This window comes from Periplaneta americana, chromosome 3 (assembly GCF_040183065.1).
Source record: "Periplaneta americana isolate PAMFEO1 chromosome 3, P.americana_PAMFEO1_priV1, whole genome shotgun sequence".
NCBI classification, from domain to species: Eukaryota; Metazoa; Arthropoda; class Insecta; order Blattodea; family Blattidae; genus Periplaneta; species Periplaneta americana.
Genome location: NC_091119.1, coordinates 123,692,683 through 123,716,464, shown reverse-complemented (window position 1 = coordinate 123,716,464; position 23,782 = coordinate 123,692,683). Strand labels below are relative to the sequence as shown.

Genomic DNA, 23,782 nt, shown 5'->3' with positions numbered 1-23,782 from the left:
TACAGATACAATTTTAAGATATGTTAATACGGTACTCATTTGTTTAACAATAGTCCTCAGTTCTTTAATAGTACTTTCATTGCTTTTATATTCATATTTTATGAAGTATTTACATGGTAAGTTTAGAAACATAAGAAAAAACACTAACCTTTCAACTTAAAAATGTCCAGAATGTACACTGTGATGATACTGGTACAACTGCTTATCAAACTCTTAATTTTTTTGTTTTACTTGCGGAAAACATTCATATTTAACTAAGGTTAATGCTGTTGTGTTTATAACTTTCTACTGTCTCTCATTGTCTCCTTTTTTGAAAGTAAGGAGTTACCGGTAAACATATTTTCCTCATCCATCTGGTGTTTAACCTTCAGATCAAGAATAATGATTTTGTACTTTTTATTAACAGAAACTCAAATGTACTTGCTTAGTTCAATTTGTGTCACTTAGGAAAAATAATTCATTAATAATTATAAGTATATAGGTTACTAGAAAATAGGTGGCGTTAATTGGACAAGCTGTTCCTAATAACGCCAGTGTACAACGTTTTCCTATTTGAGTTCTAATTCTTCTCCAGTATATAATATCACCATTTTTATTCTGCTGTTTTCTAAAGACAAGATTAAAGTTTCTTTGTCGTAATTTTTGTCTTTGTACTTAACTTATTTCCAGAGCAACAGTGACTTAAGTGTTAAAGTGGCGTTGTTTGGTACGTGTACCTTACTGATACCACACAAATGCGTAATTTAAAAAAAAAGAAGACATTCCAATAAATTGCATTATTCAAGCTACATACTGTGTTATTTTTCATTTTTTAAATCTTATAGTACCTTTACAACAGCATGTTGAAACTCGTCAGAACCAAATGCCGGACCCTGTACTGTGTTCAAGGAAAACTTCGACACTAGTAGGCCTACTAGACATACAGATTGCTTTCCAGTCTGAGTACATTTCAAAAAGAAAATAATCTGAAATGTTATTGGCTTTACGAGAAATAACGCACGCTGATTGGGTTGCAAGTTGACGTTCTGTCTGTCGCCGTCATCCCACACGAATGGAGTAGCCTCACCCCTTTTCTTTTTCCACGAATTCTGTCGTTATGAAAGTCCCGGAATTTCGAGAGGAGTTTGAAATTGCGTGGGATAAATCATCCCCTAGTTTATGCCGACGACATTAATGGGATGGCGGATAATATATCGACCATAAAGAGTAACACAGAAATCCTTTTAAAGCGAGCGGAGATATTGCTTAGGGGAAATATTGCAAACACCGCATCTTGTAATATACGATAATTGTTTGTTGTTTTTGATTGTATACAGTAGATCGTGCTTAACGACGCCATTAAATTCCTTCCTTATAGATGAACACAAAAAGTTTAAATTTTATTATTATTATTATTATTATTATTATTATTATTATTATTATTATTATTATTATTATTATTAAAGCATTTATGCTTATTCCAGTTACGGTTCAGTCTAACTTTCTAATCAAGAATTAATGGCTTCCATTACCTTCAAGGTAACAGTTTATATCATTTTAAAGGATTTTTTAAAATTCTTTAGATACCATAGTAATCTTTTACTCTATCTACAAGTCTAAAATAAATTGTTTCACAAATTTGTTATTCTCCTTTTCACTTTAACATTTTACAAAATATCAAGACAAAAAGTGTAAATCTGCAAAATTATATTGCGATAAAAAATTCCATAATCCATGCTACTGAAAAAGTTCTTTACAACATGGCGTTTGGTATATTTCTCCTGAATTACGGGAGGTATTTTCTTCATATTTACTATAACGTGTCATTTCCAACTGGGGATCATATTAACTACGGAATCTTTTATCTTAAAAAATATAGGCTACACAACACCAAATATGCCACCTGTAATCATATTGTTTCAAAGTATTGTTTAAGCAAGAAAAAAGCATGAATGGATTAGATAACATGTCCCGAAATTCCATTTCCTTTCAAAGTGTTGTTTCTTACGTAAGACAAGTGATGAAAGAAATAGTTGGTATAGCCTGAGACTTCATTTCCTTTCAAAGTATTGTTTCTTGTGATGAAAGAAATAGCTGGCATTGCCTGAACTCCATTTCCTTTCAAAGTGTTGTTTCTTACGTAAGATAAAATGATGAAAGAAATAGTTGGTATAGCCTGAGACTTTACTTCCTTCCAAAGTATTGTTTCTTACGTAAGAGAAAATAATAAACGGAATATCTGGTATATTCTGAAACTCCATTTCCTTTCAAAGTAAGGCAAAGTGATGAATGGAAAAACTGGTATATTCTAAGACTCCATTTCCTTTCAAAGTAAGGCAAAGTGATGAATGGAATAGCTGGTATATTCTGAAACTCCATTTCCTTTCAAAGTAAGGCAAAGTGATGAATGGAATAGCTGGTATATTCTGAAACTCCATTTCCTTTCAAAGTAAGGCAAAGTGATGAATGGAATAGCTGGCATATTCTGAAACTCCATTTCCTTTCAAAGTAAGGCAAAGTGATGAATGGAATATCTAGTATATTCTGAAACTCCATTTCCTTTTAAAGTAAGGCAAAGTGATGAATGGAATAGCTGGTATATTCTGAGACTCCATTTCCTTTCAAAGTAAGGCAAAGTGATGAATGGAATAGCTGGTATATTCTGAAACTCCATTTCCTTTCAAAGTAAGGCAAAGTGATGAATGGAATAGCTGGTATATTCTGAAACTCCATTTCCTTTCAAAGTAAGGCAAAGTGATGAATGGAATAGCTGGTATATTCTGAAACTCCATTTCCTTTTAAAGTAAGGCAAAGTGATGAATGGAATAGCTGGTATATTCTGAAACTCCATTTCCTTTCAAAGTAAGGCAAAGTGATGAATGGAATATCTGGTATATTCTGAAACTCCATTTCCTTTCAAAGTAAGGCAAAGTGATGAATGGAATAGCTGGTATATTCTGAGACTCCATTTCCTTTCAAAGTGTTGTTTCTTACGTAAGAAAAAAAAAGATTAATGGAATAGGTGTTGTTTCTTACGTAAAACAAAATGATGAATGGATTAGGTGGTATATCCTAAGACTCCATTTCTTTCACATTGTTTTTTCTTACGTAAGACAAAATGATGAATGGAATAGATGGCATATTCTAAGACTCCATTTCCTTTCAAGTTTTTGTTTGTTATATAAGATAAAGTGATGAATAGAATAGCTGGTATAACCTAAGACTCCATTTCCTTTCAAAATTTTGTTTCTTACGTAAGACAAAATGATGAATGGAATATCTGATATATTCTGAAACTCCGTTTCCTTTCAAAGTGTTGTTTCTTACGTAAGGCAAAGTGACGAATGGAACAGCTGGTATCGCCTGAGACTCCATTTACTTTCATAAGGGTAGGCCACCAAAAGGAAAACTGAGAGGTAGAACTTAAACTGAGGGGATCCGATCCGGCATCGAAACTGGAATCCGGTGGCTTAGTGGATAAAGCGTCAGCACGTAGAGCTGAAAACCCGGGTTCGGGTCCCGGCACCGGAGAGAATTTTTCTCAGTTCTATTCATCCTTCATCATAATATAACCAAACCTAATCTTCGTATAAGCAAGATGTGTAACCGGAGCACGAAGGGAACTTGTGGATTTGATCTGGAATGTGCACGCGAAAATAAATCCAGGAAAAGATCACGCTGGCAGGTCAGCGCATGCGCCACAGCCAAACTGTTACTGTCGCGTGCCCCTCTTCCCGAGGCAGCTTTCCTGGACGCTTGGTCCTGATGACAGTTCGAAGAGCCATGCGCCGCAAGATATCACACTGAATCAGTGCGATCCTCACATAAGAACTGAAACAGAGCCCGTTGTGCGCACTGAGGTGTATCCATGCGCAAACTTATTTCACTTTCCGAGCTTCTGTACAGTGGTGCTATGATTCCTCACAATATATTTCATTTTAAGGAACCAGATATAAACTTTTCTGTAATTAAATTTGCATCCAGATTGCGCTCTTTAAGAGAGGGTTAAATTTTGTGAACCACCGGATATATCTGTGATAACTGTACTCACGACATCAGAGAATTTGTTAAATTAGCCAGGTGTATTGACGCGATTAAAAGTTTGAAATGTTACCTACTGTATCTAGCACTTAAGGAAATGCTGGAAGTTTCAACCGATTATGATCAAGTTTTGATGCTAATAAGGCGAGAATTCTCTTCTTGTGTTGTGTGAGTGGAAGTAATTTGTTTCAGTGTGACAGGACAACCAGAGGGTTTCTACCAACAATTTGTACACAACTTTGAGAAATAATGACGCTTATTTGTTATTGTAAATAATTTACGGTTATCTAGCACATGAAACTACCTTCAACATGTCAGAAGCCTAGCTATACTAGTTCTCTGTCTGATCCATGTTCAGTCAGTAAGCTGAAAGAATTCCGTGCCAATTAATTCAAGGTTTGTAGGTCCAAAACGCGGTCGAGAATGATCAACTTTCAAGGGCGATGAAAATCTTTAGCTAGCTTCCTTCAGAAAAGGAGTCAAGTAAGTGGTTCCGTGCTCAATATTTGCACACTATAAGAGGAATTTGGTCCAGCTTTTACTATGTGGATAGCACGTGCACTTCACAACCAAGCGGTCCGAGGTTCGATTCCTGGCGCGGTCAATGGAAGAAATGTATCTTATTCTGTTGTCTTGTGAGGTGGTGGCTCTGTGTCATGCGAGGCCCGCTCATTAGTTTGGGAAAAATCGCTAGACAGACAGACGGCATGTTTGAAACCGTGTTTTCTGTATGAGAGATATCTAAAACGTGTATTTCTGCGAAAATGAGTCTTGAAGCATCATAACTATTTTACTTTATGCTTTGTATAATAAAACAGTAAAAGCTTATTTTGTCGTGAAAGACATATTGTGAGAAACTTCAACTCATAATGGCAACGACTTCAAGGAGAGAAAGGTGATTACTGTGCTCAGAAAGCAGTCACGTTAGCGAGATATGGTAGGCCTACTGTATTTCGAACATGGAACCAAAAGATGTTCGTCAATCAATCATTCGATGGGAAAATGAGAGGAGAAATATTTAAAAGGTACGCGAGAACGCGTCTATGTAAGGGAATTTGGGGGTGAGAAAAACTGAATATACGAGCTCCAAGCCTGTTGACCACTTGTCTCACTCCGAGCTTTGCCGTTCTACTGAAGAAACTTAGAGAATTTTGAAGGGGAAACAAAAAATGGACGTAACAGCTACCATATGAGGAGGAAACATGGCAAAACAGCAACAGGTGGATCACCGAAGATGTTAAAACTCGCCTTAAATGCAGAAGGCAATATGCGAAAGACAAGGCTCTCATTTCGAAGATTTTTATTTGGAGAAATGCCGAGGCGTCTTGTGAGGGGAAGGAAATCTAGATCCATATCCCATCTATTTTAGGGCTCACTCCGACATTTGTCTTAGCGTCTTAGGAAAACCACAGGCAGGATGAGTTGTCTCAATTTAAGAGACAAGTCAAATGGCTCTGAGATTGACCATTAAAATATAGTCCAATCGACTCTGAGGGCATGACGTTGGGAAGGGTGAAAGTTGCTGTTGCTGTAAATGCCCGAGTTGAATTTCACCACGAGACAGGATGTTGGGGTGTTTCTGGTATAAGATGAGTTGGGGATGGGTCCTGATCCCGAGCCTCGGTCAAGCAACAGATGCCTGCCGCTTCACAGGTTGCTCGAATGATGTATTCCAGGTCGCCAGAGACCAAGTTAAGCTTCGTCAGATAAAATACGATGAAGGCAGGAATATGGGGAGTGGTTCTGGCTTAAGGGGAGAGGACGATATTTTTTGGTGAAAAATTTGTAAATTTTCAATTTTTTTTTTCTTTAAAATACTCTATGATATGTGTGGAATGCATTGCATAATATTTTGTGGGTATTTGTGCCCTTATCGGATGTTGAGACGCCATTTTTAAACTTCCTGCGCTATGGATTTTCAAATTACATGCCCCCTTTTATTGTTGTTTCCAGTAACTTCATTTTTTTTTTTTTTGCTACATTGCCAGACAAAAATGGATATAATTTGTGAGCTATTAAAGATATATATATATGATATTTAGAACATACATTCTCTAGACTATTAGGAAACTTTTCTATGTAACAGAATTTTGTTAATTGATTTCATTTTAAAAATATATCTGTCTGTTTGCAAAAAAGGAAATCAAAAAAGTGTTATTGAAGTTTAATTGTTTATTTCACAAATGTAGGGACTAATATCAAAATTCTGTTACAGGCAGTTTGTAGAGCATGCTTTTGCAAGTACACCGCAAAAAACTGTTGGTTTTTTTTATTTTTATTTTTACTATCTGACCTTCCAAGGCTTGCCTATAGACAAAGAATAACACACAATTTACAATAATGGTTTTACATGAATGGGCAAATGAAAAAAATATATAGATAAAAATACAGATTTTCAATCACAAATATATAATTAAACAATTAAGTGGAGTGTTTACCATATAGGTGATTTTTTAAGATGGGAACTGAGTATTTAATTATGTTTTGGACAATTTCGTCTTGAATATCTTTGCCTAGTTTATATTTCCCTTTCCATATCACAAAAAATTTAGGGACTGTTCCTCGGGACCTCAACAGCAGACCTGTCACTGTGATACTCTGGACGTTGTATTTGTTACGGAAGTAAGGTATTGTTGACTCGTATATTTCTTTAAAAATGGCTTAGATATATATCTTTTCAGTAAAATCCTGCATTGGGTACTTTTTTTTTTCAAATCTGGGCCCCAAATAATTTTTTTTTCAAATATTTATATTTGGTTAAGTCGCTACAGTTATAAGCTCTCTACATACAAAAAATTAATATTTTACACCAAATAGGAAAAAAGTTAAGAAAAAAATACCGTCCTCAAGATGGGCTAGAGGTGAGACCTGAACAAGAGCCTCGGACAAACTTGTCGCTTCTCAAGTCATTTCCGATGCTGTAAGATGTTCGTAACAGTGGAGACAGCTTAAAGAAAAAATGTCGCAGAATTCTAAGACTTATTCGTTTGACACGATGAAACTATGCAGTACTACGAAAACATTTCTCATGGAGAATCTCTTCCTTCTGACAGCGGCAAACAAAAAACAAGGTACGCATTACTACAGCGAAGTGTAATGCATTTAGAAGCATAGGTATGAAATGGCACAGCCTCGCGTTAGATACAAGTTTCTTTCAAGTAAACATGGCTAAGTTGCATCGAACGTAAAGTAGCCTATATCCGGTGACAGGCTCGTGACGAACAGCGGGCGGAAAGTATTTGCGATCTTTATGCTGTAGAGTGTAGAGTACCCTTCATTCTTCCCAATGTAAACCTCCAACGTTTTCCACATTGGTAGAAGCTTCTGGAATTCAGTTACATCAGCAGGAACGGTAGGGAAGCACTGCTTGTTATACCGCTAACAAACGAGAATTTTTTAAAATTTATATCCATTGTAGAGAGAAATCTCTGCAAAACACTCGCGTTCTAAAGCACAATAATCCGTTAATGAGAAACTCAACGAGAATGTAACCTAGCAACGTGCGGCGCTACCCTGGATCATTCCAATCGTATAACATTCACTTGTACCATTCTTACATTCAATCACTCATTCTAACCAGGTAAAACTGTTTTTTTCTGTACCTTTCTTACTCCTCTTGATTTTCGGGCCTTGTCTTCGTTCCTCTTCTCTCATATTTACTGAAATGAGGCTCTTTAACATACAGGATCACAAGTACACTTACATAAATTCTGCCAGCTCTGGGTTTTCTATATCGCATAAAAAAACGTTTTTCTTTTCCCTTATAAAAAGTAGACAAAACTTAGAAGACTGATGCATTACTGTTCGTAACTTAATCTCACAAAATAGAGAGCAATTTATATAAATATTTTTACTTAAATGTTAATGTATAAGTAGGAAAAGTTTTATAGAGATATCTGTAATACTGAGATAAATAATGGTAATATAGGGCCTCTGATCTCATATTAAAGCTGAACATTTGAAGATGGAAAAGAGCTGAGATATTCTTATGTATGCCTTTGCTTTCATTTCTTCAATATGTTTATATCAGAGGAGCTTCTGGTCGAGATACTGTAGATTCCTAAAAATTTAACATTCACCAAAGTAAAAAATTTCATGATCGTTTATTTACGCTTTCTGCACCTTATAAATATTATGAACTGACATAAACCTAGGATTCGAACTGCTAATGAACTGTTGTAGCATCCCTGTAGTCTGTCTTATCTCTGGCTACAGTTAAAATAATAAAAAACACATTAACTTAACACTTCGCTAGAGTTTTGTTTCGAAATCAACTTAATTGAATTTACATTGAAATAGGTGTTTGCAGAAACTGAAATTTTCTTGAATAAAACAATAATTTAGAGGAAATAAATATTCAGCTCATTTATAAAAGAGGATATCACTAGAGTTACCAAATACTAGAGTGAAAAACAGGACAAACTGCTTCAAAAACCAAGACAAAATCCGGACACAAAAACATTATGTAGATGTCCTATTCCTTAGGACTTTTTTAGATTCAAAGGTCAAATTTAATCTGTAAAATTGGTATTAGTCGTTAATTTGCGTAGGCATACATTAAATAATTATCTGTGCGATAAAAGAAAATCATTAAAATACAGTTAAAACAAAAATAATACAATTATTACAGTACAATACTTTTCAGTGGCACCACTGTATACCGAAACATATATGAAAAATACCAACCTATTTTTAGCCAAATTTTACACTCAGGTCTAATTATAAAAACTACTTCATTCACCATATATTTGCTGACAGATGATTAAAACAATGACCTTTATTACACACGGAAAAATAATTTCACATGTTTACAGTTTTACTGATGCTGCTTTTCGGGTGAGAAAAAAAAAACTGAAATTGTCTCAACATCGTGTTACTGATGATGCAGCGAAACATACTATTGTTTATGTACGTTGATTGACCGATTTTATGAACGAAGCATAATCTGCCATGATTTATTCGTGACTTGTATTCCGAATAGAATACTGACCCTGAACAGGATAAAGAAAGCAACATCAGCATACTATCAAATAAGTAATACAATAGTTGGGAAAAAAGAAATAACCACTAAGACAAAAATACAGATATATAATTCAATAATTAAACCTAAAATACAATATAGTACCGAAAGCTTACCACTCTTAGATAAACATCGAAGTAAATTAACAGCAGTGGAAATGAAATATCTTAGAAGAACTTTAGGAAAGACCAGAAGAGATAGGATAAGGAATGACAGGATAAGAGAAGAAGTTAAAATGAGAAAAGCATTAACAGAGGTGATTAATGAAAGGCAGTTGAAATGGTTTGGGCATGTGTATCGTATGGGAGAGGAAAGAAAGGTTAAACAGGAGATGGAAATGAGAGTGGAAGGAAGAAAGAGAAGAGGAAGACCAAGGATTAAATGGGAGGATACATTAGAAAGAATAGGCCAACAGAAAGGAAAAACAATGGTAGAGATGAAGAGAATGTGTAGAGACCGGGAAAAATGGATGAAATGGACGGAGAGAGGCGAACCCGACGCTTAGCAGCAGAAGGGACTGAAGAAGAAGAAGAAGAAAAAGAAGAAGAAGAATACTGACCAGTGATGCTAATACATACTTGGAACACTACTGTACCGTTAAAGTGAGTTCAGTTTCGGAATAAAATATGTCTATATGGACGAAAAACTGAAGTTTTATTCGCAGTTCTGAATAAAATTGTTTTGAAATTTAATTATTGAAACTGAAACGATTGGGACTTTTGCATAAAAATACGGACATCTGACAAATCTTTAACAATAAAAACGGGACGGCTGGATAGATGTTCTAAATACGGACATGTACTGCTAAATACGAACGTTTGGTAACCCTACCAAAGTGCGCTCTGGTTCTGTAGTATACTGTATGCACAAAACCGCTACAACACAGTTGAATCGCTATGACGCTGTTCGCAGCTTCTTTTTTACGCATTGTTTTTAGGCGGCCTTGCGTAAGACTTCGCGCTATTTATACGGAGCGACTGCAAAACGCTTCCTTGTAGTATGCTGAAGGGGAGAGAGGAAAGCAAAGACAACATCCTGACCTATCACAAACGTCGAATTCTACACAACACAAACTGCGAATTTATCGCAACGCAGTATTCTTCAAATATGGAACAAGTACAAAAGTACCAAGGAGGCAGCATTTCTAACCTTACTTATACGGCGCTGACTGCGCAGCACGACAAAAACCAGTGGCTATTCATGGAAATCTGTGTCAGTGGCGACGCCAATATTTTTAATTTGGGGGAGGTGGCATTCCGGTGGACTGAGATTAACTAATGTGGTAAATTCCCCTTCCTTATACTCCATAACAATTATCACTAGTGAAGATGAATGTTTATGATAATAGACATACTATTAGGCCTAATTTTTCATCTGTAACCCACTTACGCAAGAAATAAATATAAAGTACAACTCAAAAAAAGTATTTTGTACAGACCCAGAAACAAAATTTGGACCACCTGAATTTTCCAAGTTTCAGTTATAACGTATTCCGCACATAATGAGCACTGAGCATGAGCAGTATGTTACAACTGGAACTTTGAACTGGTGGCCCAAATTTTGTTTCTGGGTCTGTACAGCGTGTCTATGTATGTATGTATGTATGTATGTATGTATGTATGTATGTATGTATGTATGTATGTATGTATGTATGTATGTATGTCATAACAATGGGACAGCATTTCGAAAAATGTTTGAAAATTTTATTTCACTTCACGGATAAAATAAAGTCATTTTCTTTGAAGTAGGCTACCCATTATTTTCTGTTCCATGCCCATATCACTCACTCACTCACTCACTTACTATGAGTTCTGTGATTTTAAAACGTTAATTGTTATGAACACATAAATACGACTTTCCTTAATGCATAATCATCACGAAAGTGACATATTTGCAACATTTCGAAAACTCAGTTGATACGAAGAAATTGATTTCGGTTTAACTCACTGCTTCACTGTATCATTAAATGCACTCAACTTACTGTTCACGTGATATAGGCCTACGTGTCGGTTATTTAACGGCGCTATGTGAACTACTAGATTATTAGCATCTGAGTGGAATTATCGATACCGAGAGGGTATTTGGAGAGATGAGGCCAAGGATTCGCTTTACAGCTCGGAAAAATCTTAGGAAAGAAAGAAACCAGGTCCAAGTGGAGTACATAGCTATCGAGCCAACGAGTAACGCTCCTACCACATCAGCTACGCCGACTGCCTGTAGATGAAAATTATGTAGAGATAGACTTAACATGTCATATTTTTTCCTTAGACCTAGACATTTTTATTGGCGGTCGGGTAGCTCAGTTAAAGCAACTGGCTACGTACTGGAATGTCCCAGAGGTAGCGAGATTTTTCTCATTGCCAGAACTTCAAGAACGGCCCCGAGGGTCACTCAGCCTCCTATCAAATTGAGTACCGGGTCTTTCCCGGGGGTAAAAGGCAATAGGACCGTGGTGCCGATCACACCACTGCATTTTAGTGCATGGAGCTCTACTTCCATGCTTCCCAAAGCACCTTCATGGTATGTAAAGGGGGTATAAAAATAGTGTTATTTCATGTTGTAAACAATGCTTGTGTGGAACTTTGCCCTTCTGTGCTCGAGGTTGCGGATTCGATCCCGGCCCATGTCGATGACATTTAAGTGTATTTAAATGCGACAGGCTCATGTCAGTAGATTTAGTGGCATGTAAAAGAACTCCAGCGCGACAAAATTTCAGCACACCGGCGACGCTGATATAACCTCTGCAGTTGCGAGCGTCGTTAAATAAACCTAATTTAAAATTATATATATATATATATATATATATATATATATATATATATATATTATAGATGGGACATGATAATTAAACGGCCGTGCTTGAAACTGTAGCGCTACGTTGCCAATTTGGGCGACCACGTAATCAGCTGATGCGAGCTACGAGCTGAAGTTGTATGGTTGACGTTACAACATTCATAGACAACTTGGCGCGAGGATATAAAATAATACAAAAATCAACGGAGGATTAAACATGAAACGTATTAATAGCTGACACTGCGTGCACAACAAAACGGCGCCGAGAGAGCTATTGAGCACTTACCACGTGGGAACTGTAACATTGGTAACTCAGTCGTTGTTACCATAGCAACAGTCCTACCGCGCTATTTTCATTTATTTTTTCGATCGAAGCGCTAATGTCAAGTCCCATGTTTAGAAAAAAAAAACATGTATAGGCTAGTAATACAGAAGAATATTCCAGAAACTAAGCGAAGAAACACATGCACTTACAAGCAGTCGCCACAAACAACAGTCGTCGAAGAGAATATTTGGAATTAATTATAGTTTTCAGCGATATCTGGCAACCACAATGAAATAAAATGAAGCATTCCTCAACTGAATAGGTCATCCCAACAACGTTGTAACTGCCATAAGTTATACGTTAAGGCCAGCGTTTGGTCATTGAATGAAGAAAATAGGTTAGCTGTGCTATGAAGTATAGGTGACCGCACACGCACTGGGCACGTTCGGTATAGTCAGAGCAGAAGATAATAGAAAAAGAGTACCGATGATACCATGGTTAGGTGTCGATTTAGTCTGATTGAAACTGTTTTCTTGCAGACCTATATACCAATTGAAACCTACAACCACATCATAAACATAAAATCACAACCCACCCACCTGACTCATTTACAATTAGTAAAGTTTGCATGTTTTGGTGGACGAGGATTATGCCAATACACACATCGCTTTGTATCACATTTTATATATTCACCAGGAACTTCTTGTGAAATTGGAAGAAGTTTCCCGAAGTACAAACATTGCTTATTCGAAAGAAGGAGAACATTTGTGTTAAAATTTCAAAGTGTACATAGATATTCAATGTAGGCCTAATGGATTTAAAGAGGACTGCTCAATATCACAGTCGTAAAATTTATCGCTTTTTATGTTTGAATGGAGATTATAGCTTTTTATTATTGTGAAAGTTGTTTGCAATGTTTTATTTATTAGAATTATAAGCTTATAGGCGTATTTCTTTTAAAATTTGTGAATAATCATGAATGTTTTTCTTATAATACAGGGACATCATTTTATTTTTACTAACATTTTTAATATTAACCTGGCTATACCTATACGGTTGAGATCCGGAAACACCGTTTGCTACCCCCTTCCACGAATGGAGTTCAATGATACTGGCGTAAAATACAAACAAATCACTTTACTAGGTATAGGAGGGAAGAAAATTAGTTCATCCATTTACGTAAATTAGGAAATATCGCAATTGAATTTGTTAATTTTCATTAGGTTTTTGTTTAATCAAAATACAGTACAGTATTAACAATAAGTGTTTTTACTCACGAACTGAGTTATCCATGCGAACGTATTCATTATGCAGTATATATTATACTGTCTACAGCACATTAGTGTATAATATAGAGCAGGCATGTGAATTGATGCCCATAGGAGCAAGCGCGCGTTTTAGAGCTCAGGAGAGCCTGAGCGCTTTACAGCGGAAAGGAAAGAGATAGACGAAAGAGGTAGTATATGCCGCTTGGTCGAGCTATATTCAGGGATGGCCAGCACTGATTCAATAGATAAAGGGAAGAGAACTTATTAAAACTGTATCCATGTTCATTTTTAGATTTGCCCGAGAAGTATAAGTGTATTATAAGAATGTAAGTTTTAATTTTAATGCTCATTTTTCACAAGTTTGATTTTTTTTATTCAAAATAAATATTTTCTCATTTTTTCGTATAGAAAAGTGAAATTTTCAGGTATAGGCCTATTTATTTAGTAGCCTTACAGAATGTTTTCGTAAATCTAATATATCGTATATACGTATTACTGAAGATAGTGTACTGAAAATTTTGAAAATATTCGCATAGAAATTGTTTGTAAGGAAATGAATTAACAAAGCAACTACTGTTACATCATAAGCAAAATATACGTGCCCATATGTTGTAAAAATGTCAGCTCTATAGCTTCAGCAGATTTCGAGAAAATAGTTTAATATTCTGATGAGAGGAAGTTGCTCACAAATATCACCTTAAAAGCATAATGCCATAAGAGTTTTGTTATGTAATATTAGTTACACTTAAAACAGATACAGTACGTAGGTAACTTTGCTTTGTACTGTAATATTGTTTTGATTAGTTTATTGATTACTTTTATAAGGCTAAAGATACCATCAATATAAATTCCAACTTATCATGTCATACTCACGCTCTTTCTTTGGAATATCACTTTCTTTATGAATGATGTGTTTCATTCACTTAATACAGTATGATTATACTACTATGGAATTTAAGTGAATATTCCTTCTTAACTCTCTATTATGTTATTAAGATTTAAAACACAAGTGCAATATTAAGAAATCATTGTTAGTACTTTTGTTTTACAGACAATATAGATAATATTAAACAGAAAGAAGCCATATAAAAATAACGACATAAAATTTCGCGTTCCGTTTGAAGTTTGTGCACCACTGTTTTCTTAATCCAACAGGTTGCTTATTCATATACACAACCCTTCCTCTTTCCATACTTAGCGCTTGCTGCCCGCGCACGTCGTCAAGGTCAGAAAAATGCAATTGCTTTGACATTACTGATATAGAGAATGAAGTTAAATTGAAAAATAATCATAATATGGATATTTAAACACATTTTTTAAAATGGTGGCCATTAATTTCGATACAGGCTTCAGTTCTTTTGTGCATATTATCGCACTATAGCTATTGCATCTAATTACAATTACCAGTTTCGTCCTTCGTACTAGTAACTCATGTTGAAATAATTCTGCACCTATTCAAAGTACCTTACGCACTGCAAATTCAATCTTCACTTCTGCCCGATCCGAAAAGATAAAATTACTCAGACATAGTGGTTATGTCGCAGGATCGTAGAAAGGGGGAAATCACGTGACAGTTAATTACTTAACGAGGCCTTTTTATTTCAGTTATTTTAAACAGTTATGTAATATTACGTAGACGTCCAATTTCTAATAGAAATTAATGTTTTCAGAAAAGAGCTAAGACAGCCCAGTCACTAGACTTTAGGCCTACAGAGGGACGAGTAGAAGCAGGTGGGGGAAATCGGGATGCGACGTAGGCAAACGGAGGACAGTACCTGTGCGAATGTATGATTCAATATTGAAAGCCCTTTCGTCACTGGAAAACGTGAACATATTTCTTGAACGTACTATATTCACAAAATCAGTACTGCTTACTACTGGGTGTTCAGTTCAAAGTGTGTCATGGCTCGTTGTATGCCGTCATGTGGCTAGTCGATGAGCCTAGAGAATTCAATCTTCCTACACTTCCGCAGAGGTGTATTACTTATCTGCCAGAGAAGTTGCCTAGCAAGTACGGCGTTCATTCAGAAGAGTACTTACCGATACGTACGGTAACGCCGGTAGTGGCAGGAATGTGAACTGTTTCGAAACATGTACTGAGGTGAGTATTTTCTTAATGTCGGAATATGGGGAGAGGGATTAGACGATTACTTACGTATTTGTTGACATTAACTTCGACGGACAACATGGACACGGAGCATTTGATTTGTATTGTGGAATGTTGCCGTACGCAACCGATGATAACAAATACCCTGCGTACGACTTGGCCGCGCAAAAAACAGTTCGAAAGAGGTTATGGTAGCACACAGACCGCACAGACCGCCATCTGTTTCTACGACGTTCAAGTTATACCGTACACGTTCTCAAGTTCATATTGAACGCCTTGATTAATAGGCAACTTCTCTGACACAAAAGCTGAAACTCGCTTCAAATCGCTGACTCATCAACAGTGACGTCATGACACACTTTGAAATGAACACCCAGTATATGCGGTCTTGGTTCTGTGTGAAGGATAGTTGAAACTTCATTAGTAGAAGGGATGAGAGTGAAGTACGTTCAAAAACTCAGGTACAATAAAAATTGAAGTAAAAATAAAGCGATGTCCCTGTATAAACAACCATCATTTCTTTACACAGTGTTTTGCATATGAATACACTAATTTCTTTCGTGAGCTGACTGTACAAGTTCATACATGCCCAGTATCAGTAGTCGGGTCCTTGCTGCATCGTTCGATCTACAAAACAGTGGAGAGCGTAGGTATGAGCTCACTATACTTGTAGTTCAATGTAAGCAAACATTGGGTTCTAGTTATAAGATTCAGAATGTTGGAAAAAAGTATTTTTAACGAAACGTCCACATTCTAGAAAGTATAAGCTAGTTGTGTATTATAATTAAATACATAAATATAAGAAAACAACTGAACCTTCTTGAGAAAGTGGATGTTTCGTTAAAAATAATTTTACAGCATTCCAAACGCTACAACTTACGGCTGTTACAATGTTGTTGGAATGATCCATTCAATTAGTACATTCCAGTTTGCTGATCTTCCACAGAATGAAAGCAGATGTACAAATTAAATTTGACAAGTAACTATACACAGTTGAACTAAAATAGATTGTATACTTACTTTCAGTCGGGTCGAAATAACAAACCTACCGGAACAGCAAGACCTTCAAAGAGAAACAGTCCAGTTCAGACTGGGACGTATGACAAGTCTATCTATAAAACAAATTCCGAGTATTTTTTTCTTTTTTTTCTTTTTTTCTGAAATAACACCTGCCTCGAATTCACATCGTAAGTTCGGTTATTCATTAAATTTAAATATTTGAATTAAGTTGTTGCGTGGTTTACTAGTATTACAAATTTCATATAGGTGGAAAAGGTCACAAATAGTCAAGCGGAAATAAATTCGAGCTTCAGGAAGGGCTTACTGTAGAGGTAGACAGATGACCAGAGACACTCGTTCTTTTGTAGCGACGACTAAAGATGTCAGCAAGAAAAATTGTTTGTTATTAACAACAGTTTCTTTGTAGAAGTATGAAAAGGAGTACCTGCATGACAAACAAATTGGCTAGCAATTGTTTTTCCCTTGAAAGAAACGAGTCACTCTACGAAATGAACATTAGGGATATATATTTTTTCTCATTAATATGATTTACGCGTGAAGAAAAAAAAAGTGTTTCATTTTTTTTACTTGGTTACTTAACGACGTTGTATCAACTACTGGGTTATTTGGGGTTTATGGAATCGGTGATAGCAAGATGGTATTTGGCGAAATGAGGCCGAGAATTCGCCTTATAATACCTGGCATTCGCCTAAAGGTTGGGGAAAACCTCGGAAAAACCCCAACCAGGTAATCAGCCCAAGCGGGAATCGAACACACGCTCCAGCACAACTCCGGATCAACAAGCAAACGCGCTACCGTCTGAGCTACGCCGGTGGCCTTTATTATGTTACCAATGCAATATTTATTTAAAAATTAATTAAACCATTTGCTGTGCATGAAAACGAATTTCCAACTTCTGCAACGCATATCATATATGAGGCGTTTAGTTGCAAAATCAGATACATCACTAAAACATAATTTTTCAGTCTAAAGGAAAAACGTTTGCAAGGAACCAAGGATTTGCAACCAATACTATTCTTTCCTCATACAAATCCATGTGATGTATCTGGCTTTGGAGCATAACAGTGCTATAGCATTTGTAGAATCATATGAAGATATGAAATATAACATTAACTCATTTTCGGAAAAAAAAAAGTTATGTATCTGATTTTGCAACTACACACCTCATATGAGAGTTTTTTTATAATCTCAAAAAGTAAGATCTCCAATTTAGCTTGTAAATTATGTGGCTTAGGTAGATGTAATTAATTTTAGTCATTTTCAAGTGAAACAAATATTCTCTTATTGTTACCTCCTAAGATTATTTTTCAGTTTACAAAAATCTGCATTTTAAATCAACATAAATTAAGTGGTATTAGTTGTTCACAATGAGGTTTAAATGCATATTTAGTTTTAAAATAAAGAGTACCATCAAAGTAAATAGGTTCGACGGAAATTTATAAAACAATATATTTTTAATATTCGCCTTGGTATTAGTAGTTCATAATGAGATTTAAATACATATACCGCGTATTGTTTTTATTGCGTGTCCTCCTAGATGACATGTTATAGTCTGGTTGAATGCAGCATCGTTAGATGGCAGCGGTTTCTATTTCCCGCCCATGCGCTGATTCAGAGGAGGATCTCCTCCCTCTCCGTTCATGTACTTGCTTTAAAACTCTGCTTCTTTCTCTGGCCTCTAGCGCGCTGTTGTCTATGTGTGTTAACTGCAGTAAAGGAGGAATGGATTGACTTTCCTCCATACAAACAATTTCGCATCTTTCTTACAGTTTTCTACCAGCACATGAGTGCGCGTGGTTTAAAACTAGATCAACCGAGATTTTCTTATAGCTGTGAACTTAAAAATTATCGAATCTTCCTCGAATTTCAAGGTATATATTTCATTTGGTATTTACTTTCAAAAGGAGAAAAATGTGAGGAGGACGTTCCTCCCTTCCCTCCCTCGAGGAACCGCCACTGACATAAGTTATATTTGTTTCACATGGAACGGCGGAAATCGGAATGAAACAAGTGACCAACAGGCTTGGAGCTCACACAGACACGTCTTCTTAGCATCTCCCCTGCAAGAATCTTTTAAACGTTTCTCTTCCCATTTCCCCATTCATTCATTGTTATTGCAGGGTATATTTGGATTACTGGGGTTCAAAATCTCATTGTTAAACATCAGAAACTATAATTGGGATTTTTTTTACACAAGCAGACATATTTACATCAAATTCTTCGGGATAATTTTCCACTGTTAGTTTCCTACAGAAAAAATATCTATTTCGCTCTATTTCCGTAACGGCTAAAGTCACGACAATTTTACAGATTAATATGTGTATGTATGTGTGTATGTATACGAGTATCCATGTATGCATGTATCAGATACGAAGTTTTTTCGTGACATGATATTTTATTCATCACTGGGAATGAACATAAAGAAAAATCGTTTAAACCGATTCTCAATTAATCGCTATATTGCCTGGTAGGCTTATTTTGAATCGAAGATACCAGTAAAGTTTAGTGAGAATAATTATACAGGTGTTAAAAAGTATCCAATATTTTAGGAGGTGCTAGTATGCATCAAAACAAGAAAATAACGTCTAATAAACATGGGTCCTACAACACATACTTTCTGAGATCTGAACATTTGTTCATAGGAGGTGCTCAATGTGACGTCCATTCATGGCAAATCATTCCTCTGCCCTTCGGCGTAAGGAATCACGCACTTTTTAAAATTTGTTTTAATACGTTCATAAGAAAGTCCTGATAACGATCTCCAGTTAATCTCTGTGGTAGCATGTATGGCCCTATTAATCTATCACCAAGAACGCCTGCCCATAAGTTGAGAATCGGTGCTGATGCTTTGTTTCTTCAACTGCATGGGGATTTTCATCAGCCCACAGATGCTGATTACCAAAATTCACAACATCATCTCTACTGAACTCCGTTCATATCGGCAACCAGACTTTTGTTTTCAATATTCCTTGCGACGTATCAGTATTCCATCCCAGGGATGTCAACTACGATATGATTATCTGGTAGTCTGCTGTATTGTAGGGCAGAGAAATGCATTGCTATGAATGGACGTCACATTGAGCACCTCCTATGAACAAGTGTTCAGATCTCAGAAAGTATGTGTTGTAGGACCCATGTTTATTAGACATTATTTTGTTGTTTTGATGCATACTATCACCTCCTAAAATATTGGATACTTTTTTAACACCCTGTATTTAATGTGTATCATTCCCAGTTGCTTCGTAGAGACCGAATATAAACAAAATCAATCTAATTATCCAGCATAAATTATTGTACACATACTGACGGATGTAAGCAAGACACAGAAAATAATGATAAAATCAATTTTTCGGCATGAGGAATTGACAAAACATATACAGGGACATCATTTTATTTTTATTAACATTTTTAATATTAACTTACCTATAGGCCTACCTCTGGATCAACGCCGTTTGCTACCCCCTTCCACGACTGGAGTTCGATGATACTGGCGTTATATACAAACAAATCACTTTACTAGGTATAGGAGTAAAGAAAAGTAGTTCATCCATTTACGTAAACTAGGAAATATCGCGCTTTTGAGTTTGATCATTTTCATTAGGTTTTTGTTTAATCAAAAATATAGTACAGTATTAACAATGAGTGTTTTTACTCACGAACTGAGCTATCCATGTGGACGTATTCATTATGCAGAGAATGAAGTTAAATTGAAAAATAATTATAATATGGATATTTAAACACTTCTTTAAAATGTGTGGCCGTTCATTTCGATACAGGCTTCAATTCTAATATGCATATTATCGCACTATAGACTATTGTACCTAATCCCAATTACCAGTTTCGTCCTTCGTACTAGTAACTCATGTTAAAATAATTCTGTACCCACTCTATAAAAGTGTACCTTACGTACTGGTAAATTCAATCTTCACTTCTGCCCGATCCGAAAAGATAAAATTACTCAGACATACTATCTACTGTCCGTCCAAGTGGTTATGTCGTAGGCTCGTAGAAAAGGAGGAAATCAAGTGACAGTTAATTACTTAACGAGGCCCTTTTACTTCAGTTATTTTAAACAGTTGTATAATATTACGTAGACGTACAATTCCTAACAGAAATTAATGTTCTCCGAAAAGAGCTAAGACAGCCCAGCCACTAGTTGGCGAATAAAAGCTGGTGGGGGAAACCGGGATACGACGTAGGCAAATGGACGACAGTACCTGTGCGAAAATGATTCAATATTGAAAGCTCTTTCGTCACTGGAAAACGCGAACATATTTTTGGAACGTACTGTTTACTATGATCGTAAGGCTACTATGACTGTTTATGCGGTCTTGGATCTGTGTGGAGGACGGTAGAACTTCATTAGTAGAAGGGGTGGGAGTGAAGTACATTCAAAAATTCAGGTACAATAAAATTTGAAGTAAAAATAAAATGATGTCCCTGTATGTATGTGTAAAACGTTTTTTTTAATTACCACAATACTTTCTCTACTTCCTTTGTCCGATAAAAAAGTGACAATCAACAGCCGATCCCTTAAAAGATGTGAAGAGTATTGACAGTCGCTCCGGAAAAAGTGACGTGCAACAGTGTTTCTAGGAAACAAGTGACGTGCAGCGACAGTCGCTCCAGGAAACAAGTGACGAGCGAGCGACAGGCGCTGCAGTGTGTTCTATTATTAGTAAAGTGAAGTATGTGTTGGGTCAGGGCTCCCAAGGAGGCGCGGCGCGGTCCCGGGGAGGAGGTTCGTCGGGAGGAGGCATCAGAGCGGCGTCGCGACGCAACCGCCTGCAATGGTGCCAGGCGCTGCGGTTCCTGGAGGAGCCGGGACCCGTGGTGGCACTCGCTTCATTCCCCGGCAGCGGCAACACCTGGGTGCGCTACTTGTTGCAGCAGGTCACAGGTGAGAGGAGACGATTCTGAATCGTTGTGCTAGTGAGTAATGAAGACACGTGCTGTCAAGATTCTCGGAAACAGCGAGTCAGGAAGGAACATTAAAGGCCCATTCACAATGAAAATTAAACATAACGTAAGCGTTAACTTAAGAATGTAAACGTTACAATAAAATCACATCATTCATGATGGGGACATGAACATAACCGCAAAGATGCTTGGTTACCATGGAAACATAACGACGCCATTTCCTCATATTCTGCCGTATACTTCAGCGCTCCACGATTGTGTACTCTTTGCAAATCACGTAAGCATCAGCATGAAAGTCTGGAGTTCGCAAACTTTCACGTTAACGTCTAACGGCAATGTTAAATTCTTTTTTTTTTTTTTTTAATTTAAGAGGCATATTGGTCCGACAAGTTAGCATATAAATGAAATAAGTAGGCCAATAATAATCCTTCAATAACTATCTTATTAACCTAATAAATAATTAAAAAATTACATTAGGTCATTACACAAACAAACATGACTAGCGCTTTCGCCAATTAAATGGCATCTTCAGGTCTATTAGCATATAGTAATGCTTTAAGCATAAAAACGTAGGTAAATGGCAAAATAATAAAATATGGTGAATTGCATGATGTGAAATTGGAGAAGATTAATTAAAAACAGTGTTACATGAATAACTGTACAATCACAAAATAATGTAATAATAATCACTTAAAGGCGTAGTGGTTGTAGTGATTAAACTTCATATAGAGTCTAAATGTTAAAATACAGAATGCATGTATTAAATAGAAGGCTAAAAGAACATGTGTGCAGCAATATTAATGTCAGTGTTTATGTGAATAATTGTGAATGATCCCATTTGATAACCTGGCAGCAAACTTCTGTGTTTATGTTACGCTTATGTTTAATTTTTATTGTGAATGGGCCTTTACTGCCACTAAGACATGTTCTGTTCATAGGATCCGCCTTAGTGTAAATTTCAGGCTGTTTAGAATCTAGAATAGAATTGTTATCTAATTTTTAACATACACAGTCTCAGACAACCTCAATCGCACAACAAATGCGGTAAAATTGTTCTAAATGAGGGAGAAAGAAATGGTGGATTGTTTAGAACAGATGCAAATTGGACTTTCTCCATTGCTGGTAATTAAAAACTTTTCCAAGCAGATTTAAGTGTTTGCAACGACCCCAACGAGTAGGATTTTCTTCTCACTATATTAGTTTCATCCACCTAATATTATTAGTAATAAATTAATAATATTAACTAACAATATTATAGTTCTGTTTCATAAAAACATGAGTTACTAATATTAATAATTAGTTTAACATATTAGTTATTATTTATAATAAGATCTAATTGTTACATAAAAAGCAAAAGTAATAAAATTAAGTCATAATATTAGGTTTTTTCTATCAGTTAATTTTGTGCAATAAATAAATTTATTCGTAAAATTATGCATATCAAAGTATTGTTATAGGCTATTTAAGATAAGAGAAAATCTGTCAAATGGCTGACTCGGACACAAATAATGAGGCGAAACAAAGACATTTTATGGAAGACACTTATGAGTACACCGTGTCCCGCTTAGAGGGATCGAGAAATAAGTGATAATTTCAAGTGTAAACAATGATTTATTAACTTATCTTTTTACATAATTTGATGTAAAAACTCTCCGAGTTTCGGAGAATGCTCAATGCAACTCGATGTGTGCTCCTCGAGTTTCTCTGCAGACATTTAAATGGTATTCAACCTCCCAAGTGCTCAGTAGCATTTGTGGAGTCACTAGCGCAGCTGAATTTTTTATGCGTTGCGCCTCAGTTCCTCCAAAATGTTAGCTCTGTCTCTTTGGTACACAGTATTCTTCACAAAGCCCCAGAAAAAAAGTCCAAAGGGTCAGATCGGGTGACCTGGGTGTCCAGGCAAGGGGTCTTCGTCTTCCGATCCATCTATGAAACTAGGAATGAAAACTTACCACTGTCCTCTTTCTAATATTTGGCCACGTACCATCTTGAACGTATGTTAAATCTTTATCGTTTGAAATCACTGCAAAAGGGCCAACATAGTCTCTTAACTGTACTCATGCTTGTCTTCTCGGTCTTTATTAATCTTTAATGAGAAGGCTCCGAACAATTAGTTAATTAACTCAAGTACAAGTACTTTCTTCGGGAAACATTTTTATGCAATTTTCGCCTCTTCCTCATATTAAATTATTACAGTATTAAAATGACAAATAAAACAGCTTCACAATAGCAAGATTCAAAACACCTGAATAAAATTGAAGCAAATCACTGTAGTCTAGGTTTATTTTTTGACGCGCACAAGGTACTACAAAACTTTGTTGTGCATTCTGTAAACACCCATTCCAGATTCCGTTCTTAAGAATATAGCT

At 36.1% G+C, this 23,782-nt stretch overlaps 1 protein-coding gene across 1 annotated transcript in view; it reads left to right on the top strand.

Annotated features, from left to right (window-relative positions):
- LOC138696488 (WSCD family member AAEL009094) overlaps window positions 1-23,782 on the top strand; it is a 136,382-nt gene that overhangs the window by 22,564 nt on the left and 90,036 nt on the right. The window contains exon 2 of the mRNA XM_069821510.1: window positions 21,198-21,393. Within this exon, the coding sequence (XP_069677611.1) occupies window positions 21,198-21,393 (196 nt within the window). The remainder of the gene's footprint in view (window positions 1-21,197; window positions 21,394-23,782) is intronic.